At 45.7% G+C, this 19,173-nt stretch overlaps 2 protein-coding genes across 3 annotated transcripts; one reads left to right on the top strand and one right to left on the bottom strand.

The window, feature by feature from the left end:
* Positions 1-796: 796 nt before the first annotated feature.
* klc3 (kinesin light chain 3) lies at positions 797-8,410 on the top strand. Of its 2 annotated transcripts, none has more exons than XM_030108282.1 (14): positions 797-1,006; positions 1,628-1,845; positions 1,923-1,988; positions 2,303-2,467; positions 3,045-3,120; positions 3,760-3,905; positions 3,987-4,069; positions 4,176-4,263; positions 5,552-5,653; positions 6,275-6,448; positions 6,594-6,693; positions 6,780-6,960; positions 7,042-7,108; positions 7,275-8,410. In XM_030108282.1, the coding sequence occupies exons 2-14, from the start codon at positions 1,636-1,638 to the stop codon at positions 7,356-7,358; spliced, it is 1,542 nt and encodes a 513-aa protein (XP_029964142.1). In that variant the 5' UTR covers positions 797-1,006; positions 1,628-1,635; the 3' UTR covers positions 7,359-8,410. The 2 variants fall into 2 exon arrangements, with proteins under 2 accessions (XP_029964142.1, XP_029964141.1); XM_030108281.1 differs by having other exon boundaries at positions 1,599-1,845.
* Positions 8,411-9,077: 667 nt separating this feature from the next.
* On the bottom strand, positions 9,078-17,144 carry ercc2 (excision repair cross-complementation group 2). Its single transcript, XM_030108256.1, has 23 exons — positions 16,992-17,144; positions 16,593-16,692; positions 15,654-15,731; positions 15,515-15,577; positions 15,309-15,422; positions 15,086-15,202; positions 14,842-14,958; positions 14,011-14,134; positions 13,811-13,907; positions 13,607-13,740; positions 13,356-13,524; positions 13,126-13,244; positions 12,868-12,937; positions 12,585-12,654; positions 11,845-11,946; positions 11,640-11,703; positions 11,351-11,472; positions 11,138-11,230; positions 10,976-11,048; positions 10,824-10,894; positions 10,096-10,239; positions 9,869-10,012; positions 9,078-9,732 (listed from the first exon to the last, which is right to left on the bottom strand). Exons 1-23 carry the CDS (start codon positions 16,994-16,996, stop codon positions 9,640-9,642), a joined length of 2,283 nt encoding a protein of 760 aa, XP_029964116.1. The 5' UTR covers positions 16,997-17,144; the 3' UTR covers positions 9,078-9,639.
* Between the last annotated feature and the right edge of the window lie 2,029 nt (positions 17,145-19,173).

Here is a 19,173-nt window from a genome sequence, read left to right as displayed (position 1 = left end):
TGGAGAAAAAATGAAAATATAACCCAGACTATTGCTTATTTAAAACGTATAAACACATAATGAGGCTCAATGTAAATACATTTGGTATTTCTGTAATTTTAAAATTAGAAGTCCTTTGTTTATATAGATTTCATTGATCTTAAAATTAAAAGAGTTTTGTGTACTAACATGTTAAGGTTATGTTGCTATTGAAAACTTAAATTTCTATCTATCTATCTATCTATCTATCTATCTATCTATCTATCTATCTATCTATGAGGACTTTATGGGACAGGACGCAGCTCACACAAGGTATCGAGGTTCTTTTCATTTCTGGAAACAACTTTATCTTCTTAACAAAATTCAAATTTGGAGAAAAAATGAAAATATAACCCAGACTATTGCTTATTTAAAACGTATAAACACATAATGAGGCTAAATCTCCAATATATTTCCAATGATTCAAATCATTTTATCATGCCAGAATGTTAAAGAATATCGCAGTGTGTGTTTACTTTAATGTTACTGTTGTTTTTGTTTCTCGTACCTAATATTATTGTTTGTTTTCTTTTTGTTTGTGACTATTTTACTTCTGTCCATTTGCTGCCTCAATAAAGAAAATTTCCACAACTTTGGGACAATTAAGGATTATCTTATTTGCATGCAGTTTTATTTATTTGTTTATTTATTTATTTATTTATTTATTTATTTATTTATTTATATTTAGAGGTCTTTTATTCTGGCGTTGCGTAGCGGAAGTGACGCCGCCGTGACGCCGCCTTGACGCTCGCGGCTCTGTGGTGATGATGATGATGATGATGATGAAGGTGGTGATGATGGCTGGAGGAGGCGGCAGGTGAATCGGAGGGTGTTTTTTCAGCCTCTCACCTGCCTGGACTCACCTGAGAGGAGCGATGCGGCTCCGCCACTGACCGAGTCTCCTCCTTTCATGCGAACCGAGCCGCTTCCGGCTGAAAGCGTGAGAAGAGAAGCAGCGGAGCGCGCGACGGGAGCCGGGAGCGAGCAGGTAGGCTGCCAACAGCCGCTAAATACTGTAATACCCCGCGAGGAGAGTTTACCTGTTTACACCTGGCAAATGTAACGCAGCGGGTGGTTTAATACGTGAGCTTTTTTTTAATTATTATTATTATTTACAAACGGAACCATTTAATTCTGCTTAAAGGCGCTGAGAGAATCGTCTCGGTCAGCTCTGCAGACATGTTGACTTTAATAATCACATTAGTGTTGACATGTAGCAGCGACGCTGAGGCCTTTTGGCGCCGCCCACAGTAAACAAAGCGCGTGGAGATGGAGCGCGTGCGCGTGTGCACGCCGTCCCATGTCTGATTCCTTATTCAACCACGATTCTAACCTTTAAAATAACAGATGCATTTGTGTGAGCGTGCAGACATGCGAACATGCGAACTGCAAAGCAGCCTGAGCCATGTGCAACACATCAGGGTGCACCAGGGCCCCGCGACCACCAGAGGGCCCCCGAGAGCACGTGGAGTTTAGGATAATTTATTTTACTTTGGAAAACAATGTTAGCATGTTTATTGAGAATAGAACTGATAATGACTGTAAATGCTATAAAAACTGTTCTTCCTCTCGCATTCCAGCTGGACGTCCTGGTGTCTGGACCCTGAAGCCGGGGCCATGCTGTCGGCGGAGGAGATCCTGTGCAGCACGCAGCAGGTGATCGCCGGGCTGGAGGCCCTGCGCGGCGAGAACTGCAGCCTGCTGGAGAGCCTGCAGGAGGCGGTGGACCGCCGGCCGGCGGCGGACAGCGGCAGCGTGGAGCAGGAGAAGAGCGGCATCATCCGAGAGTCGCTGGAAAGGATCGAGCTGGGCCTGAGCGAGGCTCAGGTACCGTCAGCAGAGAGACAGCTGGCCATATATATACATATATATATTTCTTTATTGTTTCCCCTCCCCTCCTCCAGGTGATGATGGCGCTGTCGGCTCATCTAGGTTCACTGGAGGCTGAAAAACAAAAGCTGCGAGCTCAGGTGAGTTTCCAGGATAATGAACACACGCTGATGGACGGGAAACATGACTCCTCCGACTCGGCCAGTCGTCATGGAAACACGACGCTCGGTAGCCAAGTGCCTCGCTAACCCACAAGTTGACACGACTACTGTGGCTTCATCAGTTTATGTATCACCCTAACCCTAATAATGTCTCCCGGCTTCATTTTGATTCCAAAGTAAAATGTGTTCAGATGCAGTCCTCCTCCTCCTCCTGCTGCTGCTGCTGTGTTTGAAGCTTGTCTCCTCCTCACTTCCTCCTGGCTTCCTTCTCACTTCCTGCTGCTCGCCCTCAGGTGCGGCGTCTCTGTCAGGAGAACCAGTGGCTGCGGGACGAGCTGGCCGGCGCCCAGCAGCGGCTGCAGGACCGGGAGCAGGACGTGGTCACCCTGGAGGAGCAGAACAGGCACCTGCAGTTCATGTCCTCCATCCGCAAATACGACCAGGAGGAGCCGCCGCTGGTGAGGAGGAGGAGGAGCAGCATGCAAACCCACTGCCTGTTCATGCTCAGGAAGGGCTCCAGCGCACGCAGTGTGTGTCAATTCAAGTGTCTGACAAATCCAGAGTCCTGCCCGGAGAGAGTGTGTGGATCCTGGGAGGTTTCTGCTGCAGTGGGACTGAAACGGGTGTTTAAAAGCTCCAGTAAACCTGCTTTAATAACAGTCTGACCCGAAGCACAGCTTCACGGTGGGAAACTGTTATTACTGCTGCACACTCAAGCAACCTGTGATTTCTGGAGGTTTTCAGTATAATTAATGTCTAATAATCACTCTTGGTTTAACTCTACTCGAGCACATATACACACATTTATGAGCTCTTCTAAGTTTTTTGTACGTCTGTGAGTCAGCCTAAAAACACTTTTTTTTTATTCTAAGTCCATTTTACACTGTTCCAAATGCTCTATGCCCGGAAGCCTCACTGAAACTATGATTACTGACACTAGTTTTTGCTAATAAACAGATTTTTATTCTTCTTTTACATCTTCTATATCGATCATTTTCACATTAGGATTCTATCTTTATTGTATTTGTTTGTCAGGATGATAAAGTTCCTTCCTCCACCAAGGAATCGCTGGATGACCTTTTTCCTGCTGACGACGAAGAGCAGTCACAGAGTGAGATTCAACTTCTTCTTCTCGTTTTTGTCATTATTATTATTGATATGTCACTGGTTTCTTTTTACATAGTTTCTCTGTCTGATGGAGTTTACATGCTGACAAGCACACTTTCCTCCTAACCCTGGACAATCTGTTTATTTTCACTCTTATCGCCTGTCCATCAGTTCATCATACCTGCAATAAAAACAGGTAAATAACGAGCAGGTCTTCAGTCCAGAACAGTGAGAGACAAAGCGAGAGAGACAATAAAACTAATCTGAAGTGACTAAATGTGTTCAGATCGTGGGATCTGGATTATTCAGACCAGTCATTTGAAGGAGAACAAACAAACTCCACAGTGAAAAGACTTTCTCGGGGCTCTGTGGCTCTCCTCCTCAGGGAAAGGCTCGGTGACTTTTTGCACACAACGAGCACATTTCAAGCTTTGATGTCACATTCTGAGCGTCTTCATCACATGAAGTGAAAATGGAAAGAGAGCATGTGATCAAGACGGCCTGTTTATTCATGTCAGGTGTCATTGGAAAGATAAAGAAAAATCCTTTAAACAGGAAGAAACCTCCACAGAATCAGACACTGAGGGATGCTGGAGGATAGTGGGAGAAAAGACAGGATAGTGAGAAAAAGTTTGTGTTTCAGTGTCTCAGCCTCACCACAGCAGCGCCGCAGCAGCGGCTCAGCAGGGCGGCTACGAGATCCCCGCCCGCCTCCGCACGCTCCACAACCTGGTCATCCAGTACGCGTCGCAGGGCCGCTACGAGGTGGCCGTCCCACTCTGCAAACAGGTGGGAGGGAACCCGCCGGGCCGCCGCTGCCCCGGGCCTGCAGCTCAAACCCCTCTGACTCAGCTGGCGGTGTCTCAACAGGCTTTGGAGGATCTGGAGAAGTCTTCAGGCCACACCCACCCCGACGTGGCCACCATGCTCAACATCCTGGCGCTGGTGTACAGGTGAGGCTGCTTCCCCGATCAAAGACCAGAATTCCTACTATTCTTTATGTTTCTTTTGTTAAATGCAGCACAAAAATGACATTTTCTTTATTTTTCCTTGCTTCAGGGACCAGAACAAATACAAAGAAGCGGCGAACCTGCTAAACGACGCGCTGGCGATCAGAGAGAAAACTCTTGGGATGGACCATCCAGCTGTGAGCTTCCCTCCTGCTGTAACAGCTCATTGAACCTGTTGTCCTGTGAAACCCTGAAAGATTTCTGATTCACCGAGATGTCCCAGTGAAGACAAGCATGAGTGGACACATCAGTCTCTCCAACATCCATGAATAAAATAAATTAATACATTTAAGAAAAATCTTCTGATCTCTGTGCCAGATGAGCCAGGTTTCAGAACCACTGTTTCAGACGCTCACAAGACAACATTTCAAATATGAGCAAATAGTTTTGGCATTTTTTGTTTCAGGAAAGTTTTGTGAAGTAGTTAGCATGCCAGGGCACGAGGTGGCGCTGTGGTTTCTGTAATTAAACCATCCAGCGTGCAGAGAACAACATGCTGTAAATATTAACAGTGGAGAATATCCAACTGAAGAATGAGATGCTCTATAGGCACCAACTTCGCCCGATAAAACTAGAATAGGGGCTGAATTTAATACGCTGGAGGCCGCCGCATGAGCAGAGGAGGACGTGGCTGTCATGCGCAGGCGCAGCGCTTCCGCGGTCTTTCCGGGGTCTCAGGAGCGCCAAAGAAAAGTTTCACCTTGACAGAAACCACCGTTTAACAGTCAACCCTAAAGTGATTTAAGTTCTGTGTTTTCACTCGTTTTCATTGTTGTGTGAATAAGGCCTTTGAACTTTTCTGAGGCGCTCGGGCTCGTCCCGAGAGAAAACCGCCGCGCGACTACACCTGCGCATGCGCGAGTCTACAGACAATAACAAACATGGCGGCCTCCGTAGTGACACGACTCCAAGTCCGGATTCTAATTTTAAATGTAGTTTTGCAGTTATTATTCAGCCCTAGTAGTTGTCTGTAAATATGAAAGTCTGATTCTCTCGATTATTAACGTTCCCAGCCTATTTTTCTGCTCTGATATTCGAGTAGTTTCGTCAACAACCTGCAGCGCCACCTTGTAGCCTGTCATGTCAACTACACCATTTTCAGTGCTGCAGTTGCTGAAGCTTTTCTGAACTGTAAATGCAAAACAGATGCTCCCTCAAATGAAATATCTAAATGGGGGATGATGTGGAAGAATTATCTTTACCTGATAATAATCCTAATAACATTACAGTCGTTTTATGTAGCCCCCTTTTCAGCTGGTTAATTAATATGTTTATTGGAAGTCAAATTATTCTCATTTATGGCCTTTTTGGGGTTGTTGGATATGTTTTTGGCTCAATCGGGCATAATGCACAGCCTGTGTGTGTGTGTGTGTGTGTGTGTGTGTGTGTGTGTGTGTGTGTGTGTGTGTGTGTGTGTGTGTGTAGGTGGCAGCAACACTCAACAACCTTGCAGTGCTTTATGGGAAAAGAGGAAAATACAAAGAGGCAGAACCACTTTGTAAAAGAGCTCTAGAGATCAGAGAGAAGGTAAGAAAACCTTTATTGTCATCACTGTTTGTTTTTATACTGACTCTGCAGCTTATTTTAACAATCTGATAAAATATCAATGTTCCTTATATTTTTTTCTGTTAAATGACAAATGGTCTTGTGCTATTGAGCATATTTTCACCTGTTTTTAAACTCTCGTTCACATTTACACATCAGTGCTGAAGTACTGGAGCTTTATTGTGCGGGGAAACTTCAGATTAATTGTGTTGCTCAAACAAACACACCTCGACACACTTCTCCGGCCAAATGTGGGATCGAAGCAAGAACCTTGTGATTGTAAGACGGAGCCCAGTAGAAAGGATATTTTTAACTTGTGTTGGGCTCCGGAGAGAGGAAAATGGCCTGTAAGAAGCTTACAAGAGGCCTTTACTTTGAAAAGTCAGATTAGCCTTTATATCAGTTATCAAACAAAAGGCCCGTGGACCAAAACTGGCCTATAAGATGCTGCAATCCGGCCCGACAAACCAGCAAGAAAAATGTAAAAATTTCAAATAAAACTTTTTTTTTTTTTTTTTAAATCTCAAAGCAGACAACATAGAAGTGGGTTGGTGATCGGTGTGTGTGTGTGTGTGTGTGTGTGTGTGTGTGTTCCCTCCTCAGGTTCTGGGCACAGACCATCCAGATGTGGCCAAGCAGCTGAACAACCTGGCTCTGCTGTGCCAGAATCAGGGCAAATACCAGGAGGTGGAGCAGTACTACGAGCGAGCGCTGCACATCTACCAGAGCAAGCTGGGGCCGGACGACGCCAACGTGGCCAAGACCAAGAACAACCTGGTGAGAGGAGACTGTCAGGGGAACGGAGGGGAAGGCCGGGAACAGACCTGGAACACTGCCTCATGACTGACTATTCCTGCTTTTTCATGCATGTGTGTGTGTGAGAGTGTGTGAGTCTTCATCGCGTTGTTGTCTTCTCCGTCAGGCGTCCTGCTACCTGAAGCAGGGGAAATACAGACAGGCCGAAGCTCTTTACAAAGAGATCCTGACCAGAGCGCACGAAAAGGAGTTCGGGTCGGTGGAAGGTACGCTCCTCCGCTACAAACGTAAATGCCTGTGACGCTCCGTCCCCTCGCTCAGCTGTGGCCGTCTCTCTCCGTCCGTCGTCAAGGTGACGGCCGTCCCAGCTGGTCGGGCCCGGAGGACGGCGGCTCGGCGCCGGACGGACTCGGCGGCCTGAAGCGCAGCGGCTCCTTCACCAAACTGCGGGAGTCGATCCGCCGCAGCAGCGAGAAGCTGGTCCGCAAGCTGAAGGGGGTCGGCGTAGAGGAAGCCGCCCCAAGGAATGCTGGGTAATGTTCTGAGTGATGCTGAGAGAGGAGCGTCTTTTGGTTTGATCAGAGCTGATCTCAGATGACTGGCTGAACTTTCAGGATGAAGAGGGCGAACTCCCTGAACGTTCTGAACGTCGGCGCTCGAGAGAGTCAGGACGGCGCCCAGGTGAGCAGAAGCAACATGCAAACTCCACAGAGAAAGCCTGGCCTTGAACCGGGGTCCGACGCCAGTGAGGCAGCAGGACTTCCCACTGCACCAGCCAGTTAAAACCTCATTTCAGACCATGAGATGGAGTCATTTCTGACGTTATGTTTTGTGTTTTGCTCCTCAGTCCAGTCACCTGTCGGAGGGCCGAGGTCTGAGCTCCAGCACGCAGAGTCTGACCAGGAGGGGCTCGCTGGGCGGGACCAGCTAACACACACACACACACACACACACACACACACACACACTGAGCCCCCACCGTCATGGAGGATCCTCCACTTCCAGGCTCCTCGGGAGACAAACCGGCTCCGATTTCCTCCGACAGCGAAAGTTTTACAATATTTTCCAAGAAATCAACATTTTCTGAATCGTCTGGATGAAAAATGTAAAAATGACACGATTACCTCCAGTACACCAGCTGTAGGGCGGATTTACACTCCGACATTTCATTCCTCCTCATCTCAGATTGACGCATTCCTGATTTTAGACGCTCATTAACTCTTTAACTTTAACCAGACTGTTTAATTCCACTGAACATTAATCCCACTAATCCTGTCCCTTCGGCTTTGTAAGCTCTTAAACTTCAATTCTTCTTAAAACTGCAGGTACTCATGTTTAAAAACACACTAAAGTGAGAAGAAGTGAGAAACGAGGGTTTTTTTCCAGGTCAGATTTTAGATGATGTGCAGAAGCGTTTACAGACATTCCGCTAAATCCTGCTGGAGGTTTGGTTTACGCCTCAAACAAGGACCAGACTTTAAAGATATTTTAACATATTTATATGACCTCAATCAATCAGGTTTTTTAAGATTAAAAATATCATATGAAACACTCATATTTTTCTATTTGAGGAGTGTGAAGTTGAATTTGGAGTGTGTGGGTCTTGATATCCCACAATCCTCCTCTCCTAATTATTTAAACACATTGTTGAAGATGTGGAAATATTTCCTGGGCTTTAAAGTCACACCTTTAAAACGATACGTGACGAAGTGGTTTATTCCAGTCGCAGTGTTTCTTCGGTACTGTAACAGCGTTCTGTTGTCGTACGGTGACCTCTAGTGGTCAGAGAGGGAAATTACCCCCAAGTCTGATCGTCAGAGTTCAGAACGAAACAGGATGAAATCAGACCGGCAGGTATTCAGACTCCCGGAGTCGAGCAATACGCCGACGACGAGTTTCTGTTTTATCAGAACATCCAAAGCTGTAAATGTGCCTGAGTGTTTTATTAAAAAAAAATAAATAAAAAATCCTTTAAAAGGAATACAATGAAATTAACACATTTCAGGTTAAAGTTTTAAACGCTATAAACGAACCGCTTCTCCTCTCACACTCCTGAATGTACGATGAGGAAACCTCCGGCGGCTCCGCTCACCACTCTGTCCTGCTCATGACGGCGGCTTTACCGATGGTCCGTTTGACACGGTTCGTTGTTTAGAGGGCTGAAATCGCACTACGTTAGTTACCATAGAAACCAGAGTCTGTTACAGAGCTTAACAAAGATAAATGATGTAGGAAGTGGAGCGTGAGGCTCGCTACTCTGCTGAAGATGATTGTTTGTATTTTATATTTGTAACTTGAGCTGAAATAAAAACAGAGAAACTGATCCGGTTGTTTTGTTTTTTCAATCTCATGTTCTTAGATAAACCTTTAGTGATATTTAGGACAAGTAACAATAAACTAACACCTCCCTGCATCATTATTGTACTCATTTTAAAATGAATGAAGCCAATAATGTAAATTTAATCAGTTTTTCATATTTAGCCCCAATTAGAGATGAGAAATCTACAGGGTTTTGAAAAGTACCCCAAAAAAAAATTACATTTTTAAATGCGACTTTAAGGACAATTATTGCAGGATTGGTTGTTACAAAGTAAATTTAGGTTTTAAAAGTGTTTAAATTTGATACTGAGGTATTAAAGTGGTTCTAATCTGAGACAAACTTTTTCCCGGATGGTTCAATATGAAATAAAATAAAATCCAGAAAACAAGCAAAGCAGTTTTCTACAAAACGTTTATGGAGACAGAAAAACGGCGCCGCTCAGTACAAAACGTGAATATTTACAGCTGCAGACGAGCCGCGGTTTGAGTCTGTATGACAGACGGGAAAACGGAATCTGGCCGAAAGCCTCCTGTTGGTGTGGAGCTCGGTTCCAGGAGGAGTCTTCTTCTGGAGGAAGCTGCTCAGCGATGAGTTAAGGTCTGAACACAGCTGAATGTGTGTTTCTGACTGAACTTCCTGTTTCTTCAGGCCCGGTGAAGCTTCTCCAGATGTTTCTTCCTCAAGAGAAAAATCTTAAAATACTTTTTTAGACGTTTCATTAACTTTGACTTTCTGATCTTCGACTGATCAAAATGTTCCTCCAATACTCGATCAATGATTTTAAAACAGGTGTTCCGGTCGCTCGGCTCCGCCTGTTGAAATGGAGCCGTCGTCGGTAACGGGTGGAGGCGTGCGTTGCCGTGGCGACGACCCTGCGCCGCCGCCTCACCTTTCAGCTCTGGTGAGCGATCTGAGCGATTTTCTGGAGCATTTCCTCCGACTGGAGCTGCTCCAGAGTCAGAAGAGACAGACCCAGCTGGTCCTCCTGCAGGGAGACGGGAGGGGGGGGAGGAGGAGGAGGAGGAGGAGGAGGAGGAGGAAGAGGCAGAAACACAGAGAGATGAGCTGATCTGAGCAGGTTCAACCTCTCCCAGCGTCCTCGGTGGTCTGCGAGGCGGCACCTGTCGGAACGGCTGAGCCATCTGCCGCAGGAAGTGCTTGGACAGCTGCACGGCCTCGTCCACCGTCAGGTTGAGGCTGCCGTCGCTGATGTGCTCCTGGATCCAGCGGGGAAGCTTCCCGCGCTTGTCCGCTCGGGCGTAGCGCTGCGGAGATGGAGACGGAGGAGGGAGATGAGGACACGGCTGGAAAAGAGGAAGGAAGTGACCATCAGGAGGTCAGCTCGAACCTTATCGGCGAAGATCATGAGTCCGTAGTCGGTCTTCCCTCTGATGGCTCGGCCGACGCACTGAGCCGCGTGGCGCATGGCGTCGAACGTCAGGAAGTCGTTCTCTCGGATCTGGAACTGGTCCCGGAGGTACTCCAGACGAGCCTGGGGGGGTAGTTGTGACAGGAGATGTGTGACAGTGAAAGTTGAGCAGCAGATGAGTTTCATGTTTAGTGAAACGAAAACAATTCCTTCAGAGCAAACTGGAGACTGAGGAGAAACACTTAAAAACACTGAACACACACTTCAGTTTAGAAAACGTGTTTTTCACTGCAGATCGAGCTGTGAGCACAAAGTGGAGAAACACTTCAAGATCTGAAAATGTATTACATATAACAAATTCTTTCTACTTCTCTTACTGATCTTTTTACTTTTTAATCTTCTCAAAGTTTTTGTCTCTGATGTAATTCTTCTGAATTCTCACTGTTTCCCTTTATTTTCTCTTCACCTGATCGTTTCTTCTATTATCTTGTTTCATTCACCTGTTTTTCTCCTTTTGTCTTCTTTAGTTTCATTTGTTGCCAGTTTCTCATCTACTCCTTCGTCTCTTCTTTCACTTGTTTCTGTCCTTTATGAGTCTCTTCATTGTTTTTTTATTCCTGATTTAATTCCTTAAGACTGACCCTTTCTTCCCTTCAGAGTCCCTAAAGGTCCTGTGAGTGTTTGGCGAAGCAGGAAGCGTGTCTGACCTTCAGGATGCGGCTCTGGGTGTAGACGTACGGAACTCCGAACATGAGGACGGCGCGGCCGAAGTGATGCACTGAGCACAAAGCAGGAGTGAGACACGCCGACTCAAACGGGGAAAACCAACAAAAACCAACGTTTCACTGTGTTTATTCACCGAAGTCGATTCCTTCAGACACTTTCCCTCGAGCCACGGACAGCAGGATGGCTCCTCTGCCGTTCTCACAGGCCTGCGGGGAAACGGACCGGGTAAGAGGAGCCAAACACACTTCTCCACCGCGTCACTCAGCTTATCGGACAGAGGCCAGCGGTCCCTCACCTCCTGGTACTTCTCCAGAGCCATGCTGGTCTCGGCCGCGTCCGGCGTCTCGATGAAGATCAGCTTGTTCCTCTGGATGTTCTCCAGGATGCCCTGCAGACACAGACACAGACACAGACACACACACAGACACACACACACACACACACATAATGTGTCAAAATAAGAATTCAATAGAAAGAAAAGCGACACACCCGGACGAGAGGCACCAACCTGCTCGTACCAGGACGCCACGATGTTCTCCATGTAGACGTAGCTGGTGAAAAACGCCACGATGCCGTCGGGAACGATGGCCGACATCTCCAGGAGGAGGTTGCCATAGTTACGGATCACAGCTGGAAAAACAAAACATTATGAAGCCACAGCTTTCAGATTAACGCTGCTTTGTTCAGAATAAGATGCTGATCACTGGAGATGACTGATCAGTCTGTGGCGTCGACAGTTAAACGTCAAGTCAGTGACAATTTAATGACTTATTTACATATCAGACGTTTCTACAAACCAAAGTCTTCTCGAGTCTCAAACTTGGAGCTCAGAGCCACCTGATCGTTTCCTCTCCCAACGATCTGCACACAAAAGAGAGAAATATGTGAAGGAGGCTGTGTGTGTGTGTGTGTGTGTGTGTGTGTGTGTGTGTGTGTGTGTGTGTGTGTGTGTGTGTGTGTGTGTGTGTGTGTGTGTGTGTGTGTGTGTGTGCTCTCACACACCAGAGGACAGAGGCACGTCCGCGCCAGCGTCATGGTGAAGGACGCCATGGTGACGGGCCGAAAGTCGAGGATTCTGGGATAGATGTCCAGAGGAGAGAGAGTCTGAGGAGCAGAGCGATCGATCAATCGATCAGAGTCACTCGATCAGACGGGACGATTAGAAATCACAATCCTGACTTCTCTTCTTCAGAAATAAAAACAATAAATAGAGCGACGATTCTCCTAAAAGCAGGATCACATTCTGATCTTCTGTCTTCGGCTGACTAAAGACGTGAGAGAAAAACTGCAGCTGCTGGTTTTATTCTCCAGTTTTGAATTAAACTGTTACTTTTTGTCTGCTGGGAGATTATGACACTTTGATTCTGAAAACCTTTTTCTCTTCCTGAGGACTCAACCCGGATGTCTGACTGCTTACTTTTAAGGAAGCTGATTAAGAAAGTGGTAGAATAAATAAAGAAAAAGGTACAAAACAGAAGAAGAGATTGAATTCAATCATTCAAAAAGTGGAAGTAAAGCCCTGTTAATGTTCATTGGTTTCTTGATGGACTTCAGACTGAAAACAACAGAAAATCCTGACATGAAGCATAAAAAGCGCTTCTTGTTGACACACGTTCACAATGTGAAAAACAGAAACGAGATTTATGACAGAAAAACTGATCAAACTCACGTTTTCCGTCACTTAAAGGTTAAACTGTGTCTCAGCGGGCGGACTGAGCGGCGTGCAGGAGACGGTAACTCACCCCGGAGGTGATGATGACCGACTGGAACCTCTGGAACACCGGCTTGATGGCGATGGACGGGTCCATGCAGCTGAGGGGGAATACAGCAGAAATCGGGTCATTTGAGGATCGTTTCCTCGGCCGCGCTGCTTCAGACTGTTTGATACAGCGAGAGGAAAAGCTGCTGATGTGCTGGATGGAGGTTTGTGTCTTTCTGTCTTTCAATCAACCGAAACATTTCTTTCAGCTTCTCTTACTTTGCCGTTTCTGTAGTTTTATATTTGGACACTGGTTGTCGGCTCACCTGAAATGCAGCACGGGGTTGGCGATCGTCGGCGTTCTGTCTTCGAAGGGCTCGATGATGATCGTAAAACCTTCACAGCAGACAAAAAGAAAAACGACGTCCTGCTTAAAAACAGTGTTTTGTGGGTTAAAAACTGTTAAATCTTTCAGTTAATCAAGTTATTTTAACATCTGATAAATGTTCTGTACGTATTACGGCGAGTTAATATGAAAGTTTCTCTGATAGTCTCAGGAGAAGGTCGTCTGAAGGGTGTGGTACCTTGACTGTAGGTGCTGACCAGAGTGGCGAAGCTGGAAATGAGCGTGACGGCGGAGAAATCGGCGATGTCGGCGATTTCCAGGGTCCTGAGCAGCGACTGCAGCCGCTCGGAGCAGAACCTGCGGAGGACGTTGCAGAGGGAGGGTGAGCTGCTGCCGTCGCTCGGGACAGTCCTGCAGTTTGCATGTTTTTCCTCAGGAACATCAAGCACACGCTGAGCTGAGGCCCACCGGAGGGGTTTGCGGTCGATGCAGACTTTGTCGAAGATGTCTTTGAGGAACTGCGGCGCGCTCTCCTGCACCACGTGGTGGACCCTCAGCCGCGACTTCAGGTACTCCAGGAAGCGCCGCAGGAAGCCCACGAAGTGCTCGGCCGTGCGGATCGTCCCGGGAACCGCCTCTGGAACGGAAGGTTCGGATTCCGTTCTGAGTGAAAGTGGAGCGTTCGGGGGTTTGACCTGCGGTCCCGGCGGAGTCCCAACCTTGAAGGATCTCGTCCGGCAGCACCGGGTTGGCGAGGTAGACGTCGGTCTCGCGGGCCACGTTGGCCTCCTTCAGCCCCTCCACCAGCCGCCGGTACTCCTCCTTCAGCTTGGCGGCGTCCGTCTCTTTGATCCTGGCAGACGGCAGAGGAATCAGACGGCGGCGGCCCTCAGGGGGAAAACGGCGGGCGGCACGGCGCTCACTTGTGTATGGTGTTCTGCAGAGTGTCCACGTTGCTCTGGCAGCGGTCCAGCGTGCGCCGGGTGATGTTCACGCTCATGGAGTCGATGCACACGTTGTCTGAGGAGAAGACAAAAAAAATTATAACCAAACATCAGAATAACCGAGATTTAACGGAAATATAACCGTCCTGACTTGACATCCTCGTGTTTCATCTCCTCACCGATATTATGAGCCTCGTCAAAAACCACCACCGACTTCTTGGCCAGCTCTTTGGACACCAGGTCGGCGATCTTGGGGTCCAGCAGGTAGTGGTAGCTGTAAACCACGATGTTCGCATGCAGGATCTGACAGAACAGAGAAACGCATTACTCCACTCAAAATGTGAAAACTACAGCGATTCAGGCCTTCTTAACATTTTAAGTCTTTATCAGGTTTGCTAACAAAACCTTTTCCAAAATCAATACAAACTCTGGCCTGTCGTGAAGTTTGAAGCACATGATTGATGCAAGTAAAAATGCAAATACATTCTTTAAAAAACCTGTTTGTTTGAAGTTCAAATACAAGATGTACAAATGACAGTGTGTCACAAACAAACACTTCCAATGTGGGAATAAAACAATACACAGAACAGACGGTCGAGTTAATCTTTGACTGAAGTCCATCAGGACATGTTTCCACTTCAGAGAATATTGAATATTAAGATAGAAGTGCTCGGTTCTGGTCAGTTTCATGCCGAGCAGCAGACTTTACATTTCCAGGAATTTCAATAAGTTCCTTAATAAAAGGTCAATTGAGACGATTCTGGCCTCTGGTCAAAAGAAAACATGAAAAAGATCTGAATTTTGGAAATATTCCAATATTTTCATGAGCTAAAATGATAAACAATAAAACTTGGAATTAAAATTGATGAACATTTACACTTTCTGGAAATTTTTTTTAAAGTATTCAAAGTAATCGGAGTAGAAGTGTGCCTGTCCTCTCAGCTGCTGGTGGATGGGGTGAGAACCCGGTTCGATTCCGGTGACTGGGTGAAACGAGCTCGGAGACGTACCGAGTATCGGGCCAGGTAGTACGGGCACCAGCCTTTCCTCCTGCCCACCTCCTTCAGGTCATCCAGGTTGTAGATGCCTGCAGGAAGAGGCACCTGTCGGCCCACAGCGTCAAACTCCTGCAACGGAAACCAGAAACATGAAGGACGGAGCTGCAGCTGTGTGGACAAGATCTCCCTCACTGTAACGCTACACATCAGCAGCTGCAGGACTCTTCAGTAGCTTCAGTTATTCGTGACTCGTTACCTCGTAGAAGCGGCACACGGCCACGCTGGGGTTACTGTGGCGCTGAGCCCGGATGTACGACGCAGTCAGACTGTGACACTTCCCGTCCACCTCCTTCCCGAACCGCAGAGAGCTCACCTAACGCGTTCAGATCAGAGGTTAGCAGGAGCGCTGGACCTGCAGCAGGCAGTGAGACTCACAGCGCTCCAGGGGCTCGTCTGGGCGCTCAGGCGGGAGCTGGTACCTCGGGGTGCACGCAGAGGTTTTTCCTGGAGGAGAGCGCCAGAGCCAAGAAGTTGTTGGTTTCTCCCGTTTCTTTGGAGTAAAACTCCATCAGCTTCCTCAGCTCCTCCACAACCTTGGAAATCAGACACAGGTTCGATGAAAAGAGCCCTCGTCACACCTTTACCGTCTTATGTTTCTGTGAATGTGTCTGGAGTGTCAGCTCACCTTCTCAATTTCAGGAACTGTTCTGGAGCAGTAAATCAACTTGGTGACCTCCAGAGGAAAAGCCTGGGAGAAACAACCAAACACATTATTCATGACTGCTCAGCTCCATGTTAGAAGCTCAGAGAGAAGCTGAACTCACCCTCTGGTAGGCAACAATGAGAGACAGCAGGGAGATGGTTTTCCCTGTTCCTGACGGCATCTCCAGGACTCCATGACCCTGAAAACACACAGATGAGTGAAGCCAACGCAGGTACAGCAATAAGCGAGGAGGCTGTGGCTGTTCTAATCATCATGCAGACCAGCAACAGGTGTGGAACTTTCTTTTTAAAGTCTTGTTCAAAGCCGGAGTGAAATCAACGATGCAGAGAATGTGTGTGGAACCAGAACACATCTGAGAAGTTCAAGTATCTTTGAACCATCCCAGTGTTTAAAATGTTAACAGAACTAGTTCAATCCACGTTTCTTTTTGTGGAACATTACATTCACATCTCGATAAAGACTAGATTTCATCCACTGTTGTGACAGGAGGAAAGTCTTCTTCTCTCCAGACCACGAGGACAGCTCTGGATGCTTCACATCAGCGTGCGTGCATCAATGTCGAAGTTGTTTAGCAATAGGAGGAGACACGATTATGATCATGTGATAAAGGAAGGAGAAAAACAGAGAACACATTGCATTAATGTCCCTTTGTGAAGCCGAGGCTTCTATCTTGTCGGAATGGGATCATCTTATGACCTCTGGTACAAACAATAAAAAAGATTTGCAAGCATTCAGTACAAATATGTCTTAGGACACCAGGATTAAAAATAATCACACACTATTTTTCAGAATGACTGTTAATGAATGTACAAAACCTTCTTTAGAAATATCTTCGGGCTGCCCAGTTGGTGCACTTTAGTACTATGATACCATTAATGATTAATATTGTCACCCTGTAGACCTACGTTTGTTTTAAACTGTTGTCACTAGTTTTAATCAATAAGTTGAACTCACTAAACGAGCTCTGAATAAAGGTTTGTTATCAGTGACTGATGCTGGATCTGCCAGTGGAGCACAGAGATGCTTCAGCGTGACCCACCTTGGCGTCCAGAGTCCTCTTCAGCTCCAGCATGTAGGAGTACTGCTCGGGATAGATGTAGTCATAAGGAAAATACACCAGCAGACCCTCGATGTTCAGCCTGGAGTCCAAACAGCGGGTCAGCGACAAAGACGCGTTTTGAATGAAACACGAGAAGGAAGAAAAGCGAACATTAACCCCTCAACTGCAGACTTAACCCGAATGAACCATCAGAGAAACTTCCCCGGAATTTGGTGAAAACAGTATAATAAACGCCACTGTTACACAATGTTGATTTGTTTCATTTTTAAGACATTTCTGAAGCGTTTAAACGTGATGCAGTCATGCTAACTCTGACAGCCTGACGGCTTCGCTGCGACTACAGTTCTAATTTATCTTTCCTGTCTCGGAAATACTCACTTCATTTCTGCAACCCCGCTGCCAGCCGCTCCTCGTAGTTAGTGTTTGTACCGATAACTTTTAACAGTTTAAATCTGTCAATGACAACAAGAAAGTGAAGAAAAATCTCAGAAAGTGCAGAATTCTACACATCGAGCTTCAGCTTCTTCTTCTTCTGCTGTCGCCGCCGGTTTTCTTCTTCTCCGATGGTGTTTCGCAGGTCAAACATCCCAGGTGCTCATCAGCGCCCTCTAAAGGTCACCGCGAGACTTAACCCCAGATTTAGTTTTTTTTTCGTTTTGGTGCATTTCTGACTTAACGTTTTAACTTTGCACAACAGTTAATGAATGTTTCAAAACAGTAGGAACCGCAAATCTGAGCTGATATTCTGTTCAGCTACAAAATGGCTCAAAATAGATAATTCATTCCTCAGAAGAAACTTTTCATGTGAATGAAAGTGTTGCTGTCATCACAATTAAAAAGCCCTGACATCATTTCCATCAACAAAATAGTCACTGGCTTTGTTATGTTTTCATTAGTTTGATCTTTAAGTGTTTTCCAGACAGATCTAGATAGTGTTTACACAGCCATTTGAAAACTGCTATAACTTTTACACTTTTCTGAATGTAGTGAGGTAACCGAGCAAAACACACTGAGTGCTCATGCTCTTTGCAATTCTAATCTGTTAACAGTGTTGACAACTAGCTCGACATTTTTGGATGTAATAAAGCAATGAAATGAGGACTACTAGTTTTATAGAGCATGACTGTTCATCAAGTAGAGTTCAGACCCATAGGACAGAATCAAATGATGTTAAATGAATTTATGAGGATCTGATTACTGTTCTAACATTAAAATAATCCAATAAAAAGTCTGAATGTCAAACCCAGATCTTACCAGTGCAGTTTTAATTTGTGAAGGTGAGTTTTTCCCCTCAGAGCACTTCAACCAAATCAATGTCCTCGTCACACACGGTCTGTCTCACACAGAGCGAATGTTTTTCAAATTCATAGAAATCACAGAATATCATTGTGAACTGCTGTTATTATACACAGGCCATAAAAAGAACAGTTCTTATATAGAGTAGAAAAACTTTATTAATTCTTGAAATAGAAATCCTTAGATCTTAGATGCTGTCAATTTGAAGTATCTGTTTGGTCTTCATACAAAACAAACAGAAACTATCCATAGAATTTAACTGAGGCAAAATGGGTTCAATTTAATATGTTTATACTTCTACCTTTTTGAATATTGTTAAACGATGTATGATATTAGAGTACTTTTTTATTTCAAATTCAAAATAAAATCAAGTTTAATTAAATGTAACTTTGCAATAAAATCAGTAATAAAAAAATCTATAAATAACACAATCAGTGGATTCACTTATGTTTGGGATCACCAGAGATTTAGAGGAAAAGTGTTATTCCTGATATACTATATTAATATTCTTGATTCAGGTCCATGTTGATCTCTCTGTGGAAACTGCATATTTCTCTCTGTGTGTTGAATCAATGAATGGATGAATGAATGAATGAATGAATGATTCACTTCTAACCATTATTCAACACATACAAACTACAAACACCAACAGATGTTTTTGACATTAACTGATGGGAATTTTCTTGTGGCTCAAATGTCCAAACATCACTTTGACGTTTTTATTCATTCATTCATTTCACTGAGCTGCTTCCTCCGGGACAGTCAATGAAAGCATCACTCTCTTTATAGGAAACCTTTTATTTGCACAGAGGTAAATACATCATACAACAGGCTACTGTGATGGAGAAGACGGAGGACATCGGAGACGTGGACGGAGCTCAAATCAGAGGAGAAGTCCCAGAGAGTTCAGCCTGTTTTCTCTGAAACCTGCCAGTGAAGAGCTGCAGTTCTGCAAAGAAACGCCAGGTGGCGTGTTTCCTCTTCTGTCAGAGGAGCAGAGTTACATCAGCTGTTCTTCTCGTTCCCCCTCCCTAGCAACAGAACTTCTGGAAAGAAGTCTTAGTTTGAAATCCTGATGGCTTCCCTTCTCTATAGTGTCACATTTGTAAAGAACGTGCATTTGTGGGATGCAGTCGATAGTACCTTAGCATAACCTTCTGCACCAGTAACAGTCTAATGGTTTTAAAGGGGCAGAGAGAGGGCAAGCCCGACCCCGACCCCGACCCCGCCCTCGGCCAGAGGAACGGAGGGAAAACTCAGCGCA

The sequence above is a fragment of the Salarias fasciatus genome, chromosome 14, assembly GCF_902148845.1.
Source record: "Salarias fasciatus chromosome 14, fSalaFa1.1, whole genome shotgun sequence".
In the NCBI taxonomy this organism is placed as follows: domain Eukaryota; kingdom Metazoa; phylum Chordata; class Actinopteri; order Blenniiformes; family Blenniidae; genus Salarias; species Salarias fasciatus.
The sequence above is the reverse complement of the archived record's forward strand: the minus strand, read 5'-3'. Positions and strand labels throughout refer to the sequence as shown.

Excerpts from the sequence above, each read along its gene's own strand:
- ercc2 (XM_030108256.1), bottom strand. Across the intron at positions 15,732-16,592 it reads AGAGGACTCTGGACGCCAAG|GGTCATGGAGTCCTGGAGAT; the intron begins GTGGGTCACGCT and ends GTGTGTTTTCAG. Across the intron at positions 13,525-13,606 it reads GCCGGACGAGATCCTTCAAG|AGGCGGTTCCCGGGACGATC; the intron begins GTTGGGACTCCG and ends CTTCCGTTCCAG.
- klc3 (XM_030108282.1), top strand. The coding sequence starts at position 1,636 with ATGCTGTCGGCGGAGGAGATCCTGTGCAGCACGCAGCAGGTGATCGCC. Across the intron at positions 5,654-6,274 it reads CTCTAGAGATCAGAGAGAAG|GTTCTGGGCACAGACCATCC; the intron begins GTAAGAAAACCT and ends TTCCCTCCTCAG. Across the intron at positions 6,961-7,041 it reads GCCGCCCCAAGGAATGCTGG|GATGAAGAGGGCGAACTCCC; the intron begins GTAATGTTCTGA and ends CTGAACTTTCAG.